The sequence below is a fragment of the Suillus subalutaceus genome, assembly GCF_016647625.1.
Source record: "Suillus subalutaceus strain FC151 chromosome Unknown DFJ58scaffold_4, whole genome shotgun sequence".
Lineage (NCBI taxonomy): Eukaryota > Fungi > Basidiomycota > Agaricomycetes > Boletales > Suillaceae > Suillus > Suillus subalutaceus.
Genome location: NW_024540253.1, coordinates 532,639 through 548,021, shown reverse-complemented (window position 1 = coordinate 548,021; position 15,383 = coordinate 532,639). Strand labels below are relative to the sequence as shown.

The following is a 15,383-nucleotide window of genomic DNA, read 5'->3' as shown; positions in this document are numbered from 1 at the left end:
TGAAGACCAACAACGCCGTGAAATGAAGCAGAGGTCGCCATTGTAGTGAGGCCTTCGAGACAGAACCATGAATAACGCGGTGGACGGAAAGAGCCGTGAAGAGGAGACACAAAGTTGAAAGCATGACGTGGCGGACGCAAACGCCCCCGTGCATATATTAGCATCATGTAAGCCTTTACTGCTCGTTGTCCTACTCTTCGATATTCCTCAGTGCCTCTTCAACAATCACTTCCGGGAACTCATACTGTATCCAGTGCGAGGCATCCGAAACGATCACTGTTCTAATGTCTTTGAATTTTGCGACACATTCCAGCTTGGAAGGGTCAGCGACCAGAATCGTCAATGCGGCAGCAGCAGGCTTGTCGGCGATCAGATGCGAAAATGACCATGGCGCGTTGCCCTGTAACAATTCAAACCATCAGCACCGTTGATTCTGGAATGCCACTCGCAAATACTGACATCGATGTGATCATCGGAGTTCGTTGATCTTCCAATATGGGTCCCCAACACTCTCCAAATGGCATCTTCTCTTGTCCATAGAGGATTCAATGCCATATAATCTTCTGCAGTAGGGTTGGTTCTGACATCGTTGGAAAACCTAACCTTCGCGACCATCATCTGCTCTGCGGTCAACTCCAGAGATGGGTCGACGAGGACCACTGAAGTAGGCTTGGTTCTTGGCAGGTACTTGAGAAGCGATAATACCACGAGCGCGCCCATTGAGTGACCAATGATGATATCATACTCAGCAGCCTGGAAATAGGGCAAGAGTTCGTCTGCCAATGTCTGGACTTGGAAGTCTACTCCAGGCTTCCTGAGAGCATGTCCAAGCAGGTTTGGAGCAACGACCAAGTATCCTACGGTATCAGAATCAATAGATAAGCGCTATCAAAATGCTCAAGCGAAGAGGACCTTTGGCTGCAAGCGCCGATGCAACACGGTGGAACGTGTGCGAAGAAGAATTTAAACCATGTATAAGGAGTGCTCTCCTGCATGCAGTAGGGGATCCCCATTGACTTGCAGACGGGACGGTGGTCATAGTGAGGTCAAAGATTAATGAGTACTTGATCAAATGATTGCGGCTTTATTAGTAGCAATACTTGGGCGGCTATCATGTCATCAGACAGCAGGAAAGTATTTGACGAACGTCAATCGAAAACAAAATGCAGATCATGATGTACGAACAACGGACTGGGAAGTTGATTTTTGCAGTACGACATGGAAGAAGTAGCAAAAAATCCCTTCTCCTTCACACGGTTGAATTCACAGCTCTGCTCTTCACTTGAAGTTGGTAGCGGGATTACATCCATGATAACATCCAGACGCCTGTATTGAATGCCCCGGAAGAACTTTGACATTCAATCTCTCAATGCCACGAGGAATGTGCTCCAAGAAACAAACCGCGCCGACCTTCGTATCTGCCGAAGATCAGCAAAGTGACCTTCACGTTAGTGGGAATCTTTTTCAATAGCCCACTAAAAGACATTGGCCTGTTGTGCTGTTCTCCACAACGACAAAAAATATCAGCAATGCTTGCCATTTTCACAGCTAAAAAGTTACCAAGAAGATTCCTTCGACAGCAGTGCCATCGCACTGTGGCACATGGTCATTCCCAGCCCGATTAATATACAGTCAAGTCGTGACCAAGCAGGCCTTTCAGCCATATGCTCTTTGGCAGCCCTGACATTCACAGTCTCATGTATTGCAAATTGCATCATCATTCTAAGTGTCTCTAGGCTTGAGGAGGGGGATCTAGGAGTATGACGGTGGTTTCTTTCGTTTCGGGCAAGAATGGCAAGAGCGACAAGGCCACTGTGCCTCCAAAGGCTACAGTCACGTCTTAGGACGTGTTCTTGACAAAGTACGGTCGGAGGTCCTCTGCAAGGGTTGGTGTGCGGTAGCCGCCGGTGCCCCATCTCCATCCGTGCCAAGGGAATTCAGCACAACGACAGACAACCCTGGTATACTGTTGAAAACAGAACATCATCCCAATACTATTATAAAACTTGACGTTGAACAGCAAACCCGGTCCGGGGATCACGACGTGTCTGCCTGAATGTGTTGCTTGAAGTCGTCAGCGATGATAAGCATATCGTACCGACCGCGTGGTTTTGAGTCGGTATCACCAGGCCCAGGCCAGTTGCTCGCGTGCAATGGGTCAAAATTCGAACCAAGGACTAGTATGCACATTGGTTAAAGCAAGTAAAATGAAGACACGGGGTAGGGGGAACAACTCTGAGCGCTGAGGGACCTTGAGAAGTGATACAGAAAGACTAGTCCGGCTAGTGATAGGTACCTTAAGTACCACATGCCGGGTTTCAAACAGTCTGGAAGAAAATAAATAGCGAGTACATGATTGAATGCGACGGTCATGGACAAAAGTAACGCTGCAGAACACCATCCCTTCTCTGCACGACTCACAATTTTGCTCTTGGTAGGGGAATTGCATCCATAATAGCATCCGGACACTCGTATTGAATCCAGTGACCGATACCGGTAAGAACTTTGGTATTTATTCTCTCGATGTCATGAGGGATGGACTCCGGATTTGATACCAGTAAGGTGATCTTGACGTGAGGTGGTAGGTTTTTGAGTAACCCATTGGAAGACCATGGTGTGTTTTGCTGTTCGATGCAAAGGCAGAACCTGTCAGCAATGCCTCCCATTCCAACACCTGAAATATTACCCGAAAAACCTTGACAGTGTTGGTGTCAAACGTTGCGATTCCCAGCGTTCTTAACACGCAGTCACGTCGTGACCAAGCAGGGTTCTCAGCCATGTGCTCTTCCGTAGTTCTGACATTCGCCGTCCAGTCTAAAACCATATTCTGAAAAATGTTGATCTTTTTTTCTTCAAGCTCGAGGGCGGAATCGACGAGTATCATGGTGGTTTCTTTCGTTTTGGGCAAGAACGGCAAGAGTGACAAGGTCACTAGGCATCCAAAAGAATGACCGATGATCACATCGTACGACGTATCCATGGCGAAATATGGTTGAAGGTCTTCTGCGAAGTCGGATATCCGATAGCTGGTGCACTCTCTCCCTCCATGCCCAAGGAGGTTCGGCGCTATGACGAAGAAACCTGATCATCTGTCAGAAAGATCACAACTACAGTATTACAAGCTGACCATCTGCTACCAGCAGCTGAGCGATGCCCTCCCAGGAATTCGAGCACATAGTCATGCCATGAATGAGAAGAGCTCGCCTAGAAGCGGTAGGAAAACCCCACTGGGATGCTGAATGGGACATTTGCACGGTCTTGGTTGGTTGGTTGGTTAGTTGAAGAGGTTCGGCGCTTAGTCCGGCTGTGGAAGGGCGTGGCCGCAGCGTTGAAGAAGTAAACGTAAGAAAAGTGATCACGTCAGGGGGATCTGATAAGGTCAGAAGGCACCCAAGATTAGGTTGGTACGGAACGGACGCGGTCCGCGTCTGAACGTGGGATTCAGGTAGACTCGTAACCAGTCTGACTATGCGTCAATTAGAGATGGTGAGAATTTTTTTATCCATGGTAGTATATGCCAGGCTGGTCACGAGCCTAGGATTCAGGCCGTCGCGATCTGATATGCATTGACGGAGAAGCGAGCAAACTCGGCTCATGAGTCAGCAAGTCGCGAATTCGATTATTCGGGGATGATCAATAGCAACTAAGCAAGTGTATGATTGAATGTGACGGTTGCAGACGAAAACTACGGAGACGTAGAAGCACCATGGGTCGCACGAATGTTGCGAAACACCAGAGTGGGTCACCTAGCATGATCGAATGTAATCTGTGTTTATAACACAGAGAAGTGTATCCCGTACGAAATACGGGGGTAAGACTTGCCAAGAAGCTAGCCCATCTCACAATCAATAGTGGCATTGAGTGAGACGAGACCGAAGGCTGCCATCGAGAAAAATGCATAGGACTATCTAGTGATCATAGCTTGACCAGACACGGACATGAAACGTTCTGGGTATCTCGCCTTGATCCGTGCTGCTAAATCCTCCTCATATATCTGGTCCTGACCCAGCTGATTCCCGAGCGTCAGCCACCTGAAAAGCATCATCGTCAGTGCACAACATATGAAATCGTTCGCTGCCACCCACCCAGGTCGCGTATTGTGCTTTCTTCCGAAAATCTCAATCTTCCTCCCGCCAGGACACATCCTTTCGATCAAACCATACACCTCGTCTGGTTTGCGACTCGTCTCGCGCACTTCGCTCACGATAACGTCAGTGTCGAGTCCGCGGTTTGCCCAAGAGGGGAAAATCAGGTTCCCCGCAGCGTCTGTGCGCGTTTTGACACCGACAAGCATGTGCTCTTTCGTGTGGTTAAGCCAGTGGCCTGTTCGGCCAGTGCGGATCACGCGTTGGAGCTACTGAATATAAGTAAATAGAAGGTTGAGAGGGCTTAAAAGGCATGTACCTGGTTAGTCTTAACCCAAACTACTTCATCGACACGAGTATATCCCCATACACGGAGGCATTCCCGACCGACTTCCATTGCGCGCCCGGTGACCCAAAGGAAGAGCAGTCCTTCATCCTGGAGTGTTGGTATCGGCATGGCACGCATTTCATCGTCGGTCATCGTACCATACGGAAGCTATTCAAAATTCACTCAGACTCACGTAAGGTGGAATGGTCTTATAAGACGCGCACGCTCATGTGTATATCCCATGGTGGGTCTGCCATTATAACGTGGAATTTTCCTAGCACTGAGTAATCAAAACGGCGCAGGTCACAATTGATCCACTGAGGAGGAAGCTGGCCGAACAACGTCAGCGTCTACTATGTCGAGACACATCCACCGTACTTACCACTTGCATATCTCTTCCATGAGGGCCCATCCCCAGCTCAATCTTGAAAGGTTTCTTTAACCTCTGAGTTCTCCATCCATCAATCGAAGCAAGGGGTCCATCCTTCTCGTCCCAATCAATCTCGAAATGCAGATACCGACATGGTGCTTTCTCTTTTCCCCTGCCTCCTGCGCCGAGACCAGACGGCAATGACACGCGCGCCCCAGTGCCAGGTGGGAAAGGAGTAATCGAAGGTGATTGTGAGTATGTCGGCTCAGAGTAGCACGTGTTGAGGTAGGAGCAATGTCCGAGACTGGGGTCTGTGTGCGGTCGAATGAGAGGGCGGAAGTGCAGGAGGTTGCAGAAGGGAGGGTTAGGCGGATTGGAAGGATCAACTTCAGAGCGGGATTTGGCGCACTCTACTTTGGTAATGTAGGTGCAGATCGGTTCGAACCCGCCATTGAGAGACCGAAACTAGTAGTGAATGCTCAACATAACGCAACACATGAATATCAGTAGTACACGTACGCGTTCCGCAAGCAGTCGGCCCTTTGCCGTGCTCTTCTGAAGGATTGCATAGACCTCCTTTAAGTCTTTACTTAAATTTCCTAAGGGGGTGTTCATGGAGATGGAAGAATCATTTTCTCCGTTGAATGATGAGATCTCATCAGGAGTGTTACCAGCAGCAGAGTCTGCATCCTCGTCTATGGGTGCTCGCTTGCGCTTCCGAGGATTGATAGCATCAAGAACACGGGGATTCCCCAGATGGACATCCGTAATATGCAACTCGCCGCCTTCGTGGGACAATAGGATAGAGCCATGATCCCAATTCGATGAGAGGGCCTCGAGTACCCTTTCTACACGGGTTAGATCAGTTAAACGTGGCATTGTGAGGCCTGGGGCGGCGGATTTGGATGGCTTGAAGGATATGAGAGCCAAAAGGAGATCCATTGAAGTTAATGGCGTCGAAATTCTGCCTGAGGTTAGGCAGTCCTGCAAGCCTGTTGATACCAGGTGTGACAGTTCATCATCGGTCATGATGACAAGTGTGTGATGGCGAACAGTTGTGTGATGGTGAACAGCTGTGTGAGGAGTGATTAGTGGACGATTCCCAGAATGGGCATAGAAAGAAAACCCGTCTACCAAAGAAAATACAAAATTCTGTTAGCGCCACCTTGAGATTCCCTTAGTTGGGTAGCGACAGAGGGTAACTCAAGCAGACAACGCCCTCGCCTTTTACTAGGGCGTTCCGTGGGTTGCCCTCGCTTCAATGTCGCATAGCCAATTTTTCAGCTCTCAGCTTGACCTGAGCATGTAACCTTTCAAAGGTTAAGTTCCTCTTTTATTTTATTTTTGATAGAGTCGGGACTCACTGGCAAGCAGTAGTACTTATCTGCTTTTTATCCAATGCATTATGATCCAACTCACAGAATGGCAAAGTGATAGGCTTGCCTCTAGAGTACGAAAGGTGAGGGTTATTTATTTGGTGGGGCCAGCGTTTCCCGCCGTCATCATTTACTTATTCAAGTTGCTTGACATGCCTAATTCTCGCTTCTAAGCCGTCATCATTCTCGTCCTGTCTACTTTCAGTGCTGTCGGTGCGTGTTAGATTGCAAGTATCAGTGGTTGCCTGAGCCTGATGGATGGCGTCTCCCAAGAAGGTCACCTGAGATGATATGATTGAGTTCAATATCTGCCTGACTGGTCACGGTGGACACCCGAGAATGGATCCGACCTGTACAGATCGCTCTTCCTACATACATTTCCTGTCTTCATTCTACTCGCCCTCAGTACTTTAAGTGAAAGACTGAGCTCATGACATGCTAACCTCTTCAGAGTCAAGGTTCCCACCAAGCTTCACTACCCGCAAAGATCTCCGAATACGTCGAGTTATCCGAGTACTATGTCCACATCCATTTCAGCGTCCTACTGGGGTTCCCCTACCGCTTCTAAACGCGCTCTGCTCATCCATGGGCTAACGGTTCAGGCATCCCGGTTCACCGAAGTTCTCACGGCTTCTTCAAATGTTCGTGCGCTCAGCGCCGCTCACAACCGACGTCAAATTCGAGATTGCGCCTAATTTCGATTCCGATGTTTTGATTGGGATGGAATGATATTCGTTTGTATGGTCGGAGACCAAGTATATCCCTCCAACAGGATAGTGTCATGAGATGACACTGATGTAGAAGTGACAGGCCTGCCTGTGAATCACAACTTTCCGTGAAGGAGTCATGAAGATAAGATGCCGTAATGATTCTTCTCATGGGATGAACGTATCTTCGCTATGTCGATATATGACGGATCGCAACATTGGTGGCTGCCCGACACATTCAGATGCGGGCCGTTGAACCAGGGGTCCCAAGGGCAGGAGCTACGCACCAAGGGCCCTATCGGCCCTTTCCACAGCACGTAGACTAGATTTCACCGTGACAATGGCGTCTATCATCATCTGAGCTTGTCTGCCTTGCTCTGGGCCTAGGCCGCTGGCCCTGCCCCACCGTCCTCCAAGTCTGATTGACAGTATCTCTCAAGCATGTCAATAGCCATTGAAGTGCATCGGGTACGTATGATTTGCTCACACTTTTCCTGTGAGATACGCCTTAGCTCTGTACTCACACCCTCAGTATTTAAATTGAAGACTGAGCTCACGAGTTCTTCGTTCCCACCCGCTCCCAACGATCTCTGAAAACAACCAAGTCATCCGAGTATGAGCACGTCCATGTCCGCGGCACACTGGGGTTCCCCTATTGCTTCCAAACGCGCTCTGCTCATTCATGGGCTGACTATGTCCTCGAAATCATGGGAGGGCATCGCTCAGCTATTAGTAGCAGAAGGTAAGGTTTTGTGATATTATGGTGATGATGCTCTGTTTTAACTGGTTATCCAGGGTTCTTCGTCGTTGCGCCGAATCTTCTCGGGCATGCATGGAGACGGGGAACCGATTATCGTATATCCACCCTTGCAGAGGACCTTCGACCATATTTCGCCATGGACACGTCCTACGACGTGATTATAGGTCATTCTCTTGGTGGTTTAGTGACCTTGTCACTCTTGCCATTCTTGCCCAAGACGAAAGAAACCACCGTCATACTCGTTGATCCCCCCCTCGAGCGTACGGGGGAGCAGTTCAACAAGAGTAAAAACAGGTTTTTGAAGGAGATTGAGGATGTCAAAACTGCTGACGAGCACATGGCTGAGCATCCTACTTGGTCTCGGGGTGACAGCATGTCAAGAGCGCTAGGAGTCTACATGTGCGATCGCACTGTTGTTGAGGGGATATTTGAGGTAATATTTCTTGTGTCGAAATGGGCAGCCTTACTGACAATTTTACCACTGCCGTGAACAGCATAACACGCCTTGGTCTTTCAGCGGCCTGTTGAAAAACATCCCACCTCACGTGAAGATCGCCTTATTGACATCAGATCCGGAGCGGGGTGGCGTTTGTCATTTGGAGCACGTCCCTCGTAACGTGAAAACCAAAGTTTTTATCGGAATTGGCCACTGGATTCAATACGAGTGTCTGGGTGCTATCATGGATGAAGTTCCGCTACCCAGAGCAAAAATTTGAGCCGAGCACTTGAAAAGAGATGGGTTTCCGCGGCGCGGTTTTCGTCTGCAATCATCCCATTCAGATACACTTGCTATTGATATTCTCCCAGACTATGTTGCCCGAATTACCCATTTTTGCGACAATTGCAAAGTTCCCTCTCACCAGTGACCAGTATGAATATCTATCAACTTGCTCCCAAATCGTCTACCAAGCTCGTTATATATTGTACATTGTACGCTGGCCCCCTCTGCGGAGGTGCACGTTTCCCCACTCGTGTTGGGGACAAATAGCACCGATATGAAATGTGTGCAACTGACAAGGCGTCCTCAGTGAAGCTGCTCGACGCATATTTCGACCTGCTAGATTTCTGCTAGACGAGGCTTCAACTCAGAGAACGGCTATCTTCATTCGTTTATATGATCTGTCCAGGGGAGACCAAGTATATTCCTCCAACAAGATAGGGTCACACCTGGACAAACTACCCAGTTCAGTGCCGCCTGCACGATACGAGCAAGTACTAATCTGCCTCGGTTGATACAACGGGCGAGATGACACTGATGTGACATGGCAGGTCTGTCCCTAGATCACGATCCGCGAAGGAGCCGTGAGGATAAGATGCCATATTCTTCTTATGTGATGAACGTTTCTTCATTGACATTACTTGTTGAGCGACATGCCTCACTCTCGTAAGCAGCCTCATCATCATCCTTTTTCGGTCTGTTTCCAGTGCTCTGTCGATACGTGTTAGATCGCAACATTTGTGGCCGCCCGGCACATTCAGATGCGGGCCGTCCTCCGAAACTGATTGGCTGCATATCAAATGTGTCGGGGACCCGGGGTCGTATGACTTATCACCACGGTACTCTTTCTGTGAGATACGCCTTGGTCCTGTGCTCACACCCTCAGTATTTTAAGTGAAGACTGAGCTCATGAGTTCTTAACATCTTTGTTCCCACCCGCTCGCAACAATCTCAGGTCATCCGAGATGAGTACGTCCATGTCCGCGACACACTGGGGTTCCCCTATTGCTCCCAAACGCGCTCTGCTCATCCATGGGCTGACTATGTCCTCGCAATCATGGGAGGGCATTGCTCAGCTATTAGTAGCAGAAGGTCAGGTTTTGTGACATCATGGTGATGATGCTCTGTTTTGACAGGTTATTCAGGGTTCTTCGTCGTCGCGCCAAATCTTCTCGGGCATGCATGGAGACGAGGAGGTGATTATCGTGTGTCCACCCTTGCAGAGGACCTTCGACCGTATTTCGCCGTGGACATGTCCTACGACGTAATTATAGGACATTCTCTTGGGGGCATAGTGGCTGTATCGCTCTTCCCATTCTTACCCAAGACAAAAGAAACCACCGTCATACTCGCTGATCCCCCCCTCGAGCTTACGGTGGAGCAATTCCAACAGGGCAAAAACAGGTTTTTGAAGGAGATTGAGGATGCCAAAACTGCTGACGAGCACATGGCTGAGAACTCTGCTTGGTCTCGAGGGTGACAGCATGCTAAGAGCGCTAGGAGTCTACATGTGCGATCGCACCGTCGTCAAAGGGATATTTGAGGTGATATTTCTCGTGTCGAAATTAGAAAGCATCGCTGACAAGTTTACCGCTGCTGTGAACAGCATAACAAGCCATATGCTTTCGGCGGCCGGTTGAAAAACATCCCGCCTCACGTGAAGGTCGCCTTGTTGGTATCTGATCCGGGGTTTGGGTCTGTTTGTCATTTGGAGCGCATCCCTGTTGACGAGGCGAGATTGAATGTAAAAGTTCTTAACGGAATTGGTCACTGGATCCAATACGAGCTTCCGAGTGCTATCATGGATGAAATTCCCCTACCAAGAGCAAAACTGTGAGCCGTGTAAGGAAGGGATGGTGATGTGCGGCAAACTTTGTGTGTAAACCTATATTCAAATGTATAATCACTCTTCTTGATGAACTCGCCCCAAGATTGCTTGGGAAATCTAGGTTTACGGTGTATGAGCACTATTTAGTCCATGATAATGTCACAAGAAATACCAGCATAGAGTGAAACACTCGAGTAGCGTGTAGCTAGCTAGGGGTTCAGCATAGTGACCTGCACCGAGCTAGTCTCCCGTCCGATAGAAGGAAGACAGTCGTTCCTTCCATCGCGCTGAGCCAGTGGAAAAGAATAATCGGGGTGCAGAAACAAAGCGCTGCATTTCTGAGCAACACCGCTCCCAGAGTTCAATGGCAGGCCCATCAGCAAGACGTCAGCCCCCCAGTGATCCGAACTGAAGAAAAATACGACGTTACAGCGATTTGTATCTGATTGCAAAAGGTCTGGATGGTTTCCCGGGTAGAATAAACGTCTTACGTACCGGATGGGTATCGGCATGTGCGACTCAGAGATGACGGACGCGTTCGGAGAACAGTTGGCTAGGGAGAGGCAGATGTACGATCTGAGGCGCAATTCAGCGTATGATATCGTTAATAGCCAGGTAGTAAAAATGGGGATTAAGATTGTTGCTGACTAGATGTGATTCGTGATCAGACATGATGCATGAGGTCTCGAGGCTTGGACGCTTCAGCTACACAGCCTATACAACAAGCTGTAAAGCAATCACGAGAATGCCACGCGTAAGACGTACCAGCTCGAACTTCCAGTGTACTCAACTCTGACTTGAACTAAACGCTCATTGTGTCTTTGTGTCGAGACCCGCTAAGAACCATATCGTGGTAAGTGATGATTTTGAACTTTGTTGGATGAAGGCTAAGACGGCGATGCACTCAACGATTATGTCTTCATTCATTGCCGGGACGCATGGTATATCAGAGATAACGCCCCGCCAGAAATTCAAAGGATACACCGATTGGATCAATAGCGTCATACATCTACCAGGCGCCTGGCGAACAGCGGATGACGACTTGTCTGCATGACGGCTCGCTGCGGGTATGGAACTTGAAGAGTGGAAAACAGATAGGAGAGGACTGGAGGAACGGAGACTCGCTTGAGGGAGAAAGTGAGGTGAGCTGAGGATAATGTTATTTGCGACTGCTGGATGGCACGGGTCCTCGACTGGTTCCCCAGGGACACGAAGACAGGCGAGCTTGTCGAAATTTGGTTATATAATTGCCTGGCTTGGACCCTAGATGGAAAAACACTTATCTCCGTGTCACACGATCAGCCAATTAATAGGACATGGAGTACTACCCCCTGCAAGCAGATCGCAGTGCTGGATGAGTACACCGACATCGTCTATGCCATTGCGATATCTCCGAATGGCCCCATCCTCGCAAGCGCATCGGCCGATGAGACAGCACGACTATGGAACCTCGACAACGGCCGGCTCGTCGGTTCGCCCCTCCACCATGCTAACTTGAATGCAGTATCCTGTGTGTCGTTTTCGGCAGATGGCAAGTTACTAACCACTGGTTGCCATGACCACAATGCGTACATATGGGATGTTCATGAGAAGCTGGCCTCGGTGACCTTCTGTTGGACCAGCCTGAGCACTACAAGTCTGAATTGGCACTCGCTGTACGTGAAACTTTCGTTAACAATTCTCGTTGCATTTAAAGCTTATGCATTCTAGGATAATGCTACACGACGTCCTGTCCGTCAGCCAATCAAAGTCTCCTATCGGCCACCCCGAGGTTTTTTTGACGACCCACCAAACCATGCTCATGTACGTCGTTCGTTAATATTCAGTAATGTTTTCATCACCTTCACGTTCTCAGTTGTCTGCACGACACCACCTCTACCCTCTATCACCACCATCACACGGAAGCACCCTTCGTGACCGATTTTATCTTTATTCCGCTCCATACACCCAGGTGCTCACGATACGTCATCCCAACCCCGCCTTTTCCACTGGGTTCGAAATCGTCTCTCTGCCACAACAAGCAGTTTAGATATCGAGCTGCCTGGGCGTTCCTCAGCAATCATTGACGTCCCGTATGCCAAGGGCAAACGTGTATGTTCCTATCTCTGCATCTCGAATATTCAGTTCCACCTGATCTTATTTTCTTCATCTCGGATGTTCGAACCCCACTACATATCACGCAGGGAAATGCTTGTGCAAGAGAGAGACGGAGGTTACTGATACGAAAAAATACTAGTGCAGGAAGCTTACGTCCTCCCAATTGCACTATCACGCTGGAATCCAGCAGCGCAGCTCAAGCCCAGTCGGCCCCGCAACCACATGCTGCTGTCTCCGCCTCCACCGTACCTCCCGTTGTCGCTAATACAACTTTGAGCACTAATCCGATAGAACACGCTGGTCGCTGGACTCGCTTCTGGCTCTTTATCTGTTGTACCTCTCCTGAGTATACCGATGGTCATCATTAATGTACCAGTGATCTCTGACATTCCATGATTTTATCTCATCACATACATTAATGGAGGTTTATCGCATACTTGATACAAGGTTCGGGACCTCATGTGGAGCCGCTCATGTACCACCGCTCTCTGCCTCTCCTTGATTTAAAACTAAATATCATGATTGGCTGGTGCGAGCCATACCCCACCCCGAAAATATGCAGGTCAGAGATGTGCAGAATCACTAGACAGGTGTAAATTTTATAGCAAGCCGAAGACACCCTGCGGAGCTGAAATTTAGCACTGCCGCGGGCGCGACTCTGCAACTTGGTGATACATCCAACCATGATCGATCGATCGGTGACTTTATTCATTTCCTACGCTCTCGTGCTTCACCGATCTCCCTTTACCCCCTCCAAGTTGGAACCGACCAAACCACATCTGCGTCCATTTCTCTAGTCGACTCATGGGTTCCCCAGGCGGGCTTTTCTCATTATGATGGAAGGCATGGTTGTATCCTCGCCGTGATTTACGAGAGGACTTCGTTGAGCCATTAATTGGCAGCAGAAGGTCTATGTTATAGTGATGGTGATTTTTAAGAGATCCTACTGATCAAGGTTCTTAGTCATTGTTCCGAATGTCCTTAGGGATGCATGGAGACCGTGTGCGGACTATCGCATACAGAGGACCTCTGAGCTCCTCCAGGCGTATTTTGTCATGAACATGTCCTACGACGTGACCACGGAAGCACCGCGGTGACCTTTTCGTTCTGTCATCCCTTGATTATTCGTGCCTGCCTCGAACCGTTGTCATTTGTTTTACTTACACATTGCATGATCCCTAGTGCACAAAATCTATACACAAAATCGTGTATGCGTGAAAATATACGTACTAAATTGAACAAGCGTCCCTGAATAGACATCAACTAAATAAACCAACCCATGCTGCGTAATTAAATTATCATGACCGCGAGGCGGCGAAGAGATACAGCTGCTCTCCGGCATCGTCGAGCTCGGCGACGAGGAGCTCGTTCACAGCCGTTGGATTATCCAGATACACTGAGGAAACTGGATCAGACGGCTGAAAGAGAAATGCAAGACGGAAAACTTACCGTGGTGACCGGCGTATGGTATATTATACATCCTGCTCTGATGATTACCAGCTTTGCGTAAATTCTCGAGGGACTGCAGTCCGCCTTGCGGGTCCATCCAATCATGCTCGCCGTCTAAAAGAGATAGTGAGGGATAACTTAAGGACAAAGCTAAAGTGGTACATACAAATGAAGGTTATTGGCAATTTGAGCGCAGCTATTCTATCGACAAGTGGCATACGAGCATGAGCGTAGGGCGCAAGGATATGAGCTAGGTGAAATCCTATCAGGTTAGGGCCTAAAATCGAAAGAGCAGAACTTACATATGCAATACTCTCCCGAGCCTTTAGAAAGTGTGATATTTAAGATGTAATCATGCATATCGCGCGTTTCATCTTCTGTCAAACCGGAGAAACGACGACTTGAGTACTGCATGGAGCGGAAATGTCAGTATCCCAGTATACTTGATAATATCATACTCCACACCTTTCCTACAAGCATAGGACCCCAGAAAAGGGTCGAGCGTACAACTTGGAATGGACTCCAACCCTCCTCCCATAGGTATGTGAGCAGTCTTCTTGAACGGCTCTCTTTCTCCTTGATAGCCTTCTGCTCTTCTCGTATCTGTCTAACACCCCCAGTGGATGCAGCGACCGCAGAATGGCTCGTCGATATCGTGCTTCGTGAGTCACCTTCATCAGTTAGTTCGCGCGAAGGCATGGTAAGGTTATTTGGATCACGAGGAACACCAGCAGGGGAGAGAAGAATGAGCTTGTGTACACGGGTGGGGTACCGCAGTGCATAGACAGCACTGAAATAAGCGCCAAGCGAGTGTCCGATTAGCGTCATCTTCTCGAGGCCCATCTTTGCTCGCCACTCCTCTAGCGAATCAACGAAGAAGGACTCGGCTTCATGCACACGCCCGGAGATGTCATCCCGCTTTGCTTTGACGGTGAAGGGTACGCGGGCGGAACGGCCCATGCCTAGCCAGTCCACAGCGAAGACGTCAGTGCCGCGGTGCCCTGCCCATTGTGCGAGTGCGGGGAAATTACGAAAGAAAAAACCAAGACCTGCACCATATCCATGAAGGACTACGGCTGGGGGCGGTGCAGTCGGCGAAGGATTTGTGGACTTGATTGATAAGGTGTTCAGGAAGTGCTTCGGTGCCGCAAGCTGCACACGCTCCCTGTGTGCAATGACGGGACTGTCATTGGTTGAGGAAGCCATCTGCTCTGGCTGGAAGAACGGAAGTCGCCTATAATGATGTCATACGCATGCTTTCAATGCATGGGGGTATGTTGCATACCTCAGTAGTCGTTCCTCGGACGCAGTACCCTGCTTGTCTCCAGCAGCCCACCTGGCTCGGATCGTCAGGGTCGAACAGCAGCGTATATTAGCCTTCCTTTCACTCACCAACTCTTCAAGCTCGCCGTGAATGTGAGAGGTATATCCTTAGCCGGGGGAAGTGGGAGGAAGGCGGATGAAGTACTAGTTGGTATTGAAGCTGACATGGCACCTGCTTGCCTACGGAGAAGGTTGATCGCTGAAATGGTGAAAGATGTAAGAATGGAGAGGAACAGGTTATTGTGGAGAAGGGCTTGCGTGTTGTCTAATGTAATTATATTATGAGGCAGTCGCCCTGCCGCTACCACGACGCGTCCAGAGTAATGACAAATGCCGTGGACC

At 49.1% G+C, this 15,383-nt stretch overlaps 5 protein-coding genes across 5 annotated transcripts; 2 read left to right on the top strand and 3 right to left on the bottom strand.

Moving 5' to 3' along the window:
* Positions 1-114: 114 nt before the first annotated feature.
* Positions 115-3,531, bottom strand: DFJ58DRAFT_695471 (Alpha/Beta hydrolase protein). Its single transcript, XM_041383455.1, has 6 exons — positions 3,128-3,531; positions 2,687-3,081; positions 2,422-2,624; positions 913-1,016; positions 460-857; positions 115-400 (listed from the first exon to the last, which is right to left on the bottom strand). The coding sequence occupies exons 1-6, from the start codon at positions 3,246-3,248 to the stop codon at positions 191-193; spliced, it is 1,431 nt and encodes a 476-aa protein (XP_041250336.1). The 5' UTR covers positions 3,249-3,531; the 3' UTR covers positions 115-190.
* Positions 3,532-3,599: 68 nt separating this feature from the next.
* DFJ58DRAFT_758343 (MT-A70-domain-containing protein) lies at positions 3,600-5,903 on the bottom strand. The gene is made up of 6 exons (XM_041388286.1): positions 5,303-5,903; positions 4,796-5,248; positions 4,638-4,742; positions 4,405-4,581; positions 4,086-4,354; positions 3,600-4,031 (listed from the first exon to the last, which is right to left on the bottom strand). Exons 1-6 carry the CDS (start codon positions 5,810-5,812, stop codon positions 3,905-3,907), a joined length of 1,641 nt encoding a protein of 546 aa, XP_041250335.1. The 5' UTR covers positions 5,813-5,903; the 3' UTR covers positions 3,600-3,904.
* A 1,337-nt stretch (positions 5,904-7,240) lies between these two features.
* On the top strand, positions 7,241-8,480 carry DFJ58DRAFT_910253 (Alpha/Beta hydrolase protein). The gene is made up of 3 exons (XM_041395176.1): positions 7,241-7,608; positions 7,662-8,059; positions 8,121-8,480. The coding sequence occupies exons 1-3, from the start codon at positions 7,482-7,484 to the stop codon at positions 8,340-8,342; spliced, it is 747 nt and encodes a 248-aa protein (XP_041250334.1). The 5' UTR covers positions 7,241-7,481; the 3' UTR covers positions 8,343-8,480.
* A 739-nt stretch (positions 8,481-9,219) lies between these two features.
* DFJ58DRAFT_910252 (Alpha/Beta hydrolase protein) lies at positions 9,220-10,357 on the top strand (the record flags this gene model as incomplete). The annotated part of the gene is made up of 5 exons (XM_041395175.1): positions 9,220-9,436; positions 9,481-9,748; positions 9,789-9,888; positions 9,951-10,177; positions 10,294-10,357. The coding sequence occupies exons 1-5, from the start codon at positions 9,310-9,312 to the stop codon at positions 10,355-10,357; spliced, it is 786 nt and encodes a 261-aa protein (XP_041250333.1). The 5' UTR covers positions 9,220-9,309.
* A 3,032-nt stretch (positions 10,358-13,389) lies between these two features.
* On the bottom strand, positions 13,390-15,342 carry DFJ58DRAFT_676150 (Alpha/Beta hydrolase protein). The gene is made up of 7 exons (XM_041383113.1): positions 15,111-15,342; positions 15,004-15,054; positions 14,184-14,952; positions 14,021-14,126; positions 13,885-13,968; positions 13,719-13,832; positions 13,390-13,665 (listed from the first exon to the last, which is right to left on the bottom strand). Exons 1-7 carry the CDS (start codon positions 15,206-15,208, stop codon positions 13,568-13,570), a joined length of 1,320 nt encoding a protein of 439 aa, XP_041250332.1. The 5' UTR covers positions 15,209-15,342; the 3' UTR covers positions 13,390-13,567.
* Between the last annotated feature and the right edge of the window lie 41 nt (positions 15,343-15,383).

Excerpts from the sequence above, each read along its gene's own strand:
- DFJ58DRAFT_695471 (XM_041383455.1), bottom strand. The coding sequence starts at position 3,248 with ATGTCCCATTCAGCATCCCAGTGGGGTTTTCCTACCGCTTCTAGGCGA. Across the intron at positions 3,082-3,127 it reads TCAGCTGCTGGTAGCAGATG|GTTTCTTCGTCATAGCGCCG; the intron begins GTCAGCTTGTAA and ends ACAGATGATCAG. Across the intron at positions 401-459 it reads ACTCCGATGATCACATCGAT|GGCAACGCGCCATGGTCATT; the intron begins GTCAGTATTTGC and ends GAATTGTTACAG.
- DFJ58DRAFT_758343 (XM_041388286.1), bottom strand. The coding sequence starts at position 5,812 with ATGACCGATGATGAACTGTCACACCTGGTATCAACAGGCTTGCAGGAC. Across the intron at positions 5,249-5,302 it reads GCCGACTGCTTGCGGAACGC|TTTCGGTCTCTCAATGGCGG; the intron begins GTACGTGTACTA and ends ATTCACTACTAG. Across the intron at positions 4,743-4,795 it reads ATGGAAGAGATATGCAAGTG|CTTCCTCCTCAGTGGATCAA; the intron begins GTAAGTACGGTG and ends TTGTTCGGCCAG.
- DFJ58DRAFT_910253 (XM_041395176.1), top strand. The coding sequence starts at position 7,482 with ATGAGCACGTCCATGTCCGCGGCACACTGGGGTTCCCCTATTGCTTCC. Across the intron at positions 7,609-7,661 it reads TCAGCTATTAGTAGCAGAAG|GGTTCTTCGTCGTTGCGCCG; the intron begins GTAAGGTTTTGT and ends CTGGTTATCCAG. Across the intron at positions 8,060-8,120 it reads TTGTTGAGGGGATATTTGAG|CATAACACGCCTTGGTCTTT; the intron begins GTAATATTTCTT and ends TGCCGTGAACAG.
- DFJ58DRAFT_676150 (XM_041383113.1), bottom strand. The coding sequence starts at position 15,208 with ATGTCAGCTTCAATACCAACTAGTACTTCATCCGCCTTCCTCCCACTT. Across the intron at positions 14,127-14,183 it reads GTCCTATGCTTGTAGGAAAG|TACTCAAGTCGTCGTTTCTC; the intron begins GTGTGGAGTATG and ends CGCTCCATGCAG. Across the intron at positions 13,833-13,884 it reads ATTGCCAATAACCTTCATTT|ACGGCGAGCATGATTGGATG; the intron begins GTATGTACCACT and ends TATCTCTTTTAG.